Below are 300 nucleotides of genomic sequence, written 5' to 3'. Positions count from 1 at the left end.
CCCCGGCGGCTGCGGGAACGCGGGGTTTGTACCTTGCCCTTGCTGTACTGAGCATCTCCCGCGGGATCGGGGAGCGCTGCCTTTGGGAGCTCGGGATGTGCGAATGCTTTGGCCATATCGTTTTTCCACGACGGGACGTTAAACACACCGGGCTCTACATGGGAGTGAACGCTTGAATTTGTTTTTAATTCCTAGGTTTCTAATGAAGCTGAGCCATGAGACTGTGACCATTGAGCTGAAGAATGGGACACAGGTGCATGGCACTATCACAGGTATGGCGGGGGGGGGGCTGCCGCCGGG

General features: G+C 57.3%; 1 protein-coding gene across 2 annotated transcripts in view; it reads left to right on the top strand.

The window, feature by feature from the left end:
* Positions 1-199: 199 nt before the first annotated feature.
* The window catches only part of SNRPD1 (small nuclear ribonucleoprotein D1 polypeptide 16kDa), a 5309-nt gene continuing 5208 nt past the window's right edge, over positions 200-300 (top strand). The window contains exon 1 of one of the 2 annotated variants that reach the window (XM_010010758.1): positions 200-272. In XM_010010758.1, the coding sequence (XP_010009060.1) occupies positions 203-272 (70 nt within the window). In that variant the 5' untranslated portion in view covers positions 200-202. Of the gene's footprint in view, positions 275-300 lie in introns of both variants that reach the window. The other variant, XM_010010759.1, reaches the window with a different exon arrangement.

The sequence above is a fragment of the Nestor notabilis genome, unplaced genomic scaffold (assembly GCF_000696875.1).
Source record: "Nestor notabilis isolate BGI_N333 unplaced genomic scaffold, ASM69687v1 scaffold10343, whole genome shotgun sequence".
In the NCBI taxonomy this organism is placed as follows: Eukaryota; Metazoa; Chordata; class Aves; order Psittaciformes; family Psittacidae; genus Nestor; species Nestor notabilis.
This window is presented reverse-complemented; position numbering and strand designations above follow the sequence as displayed.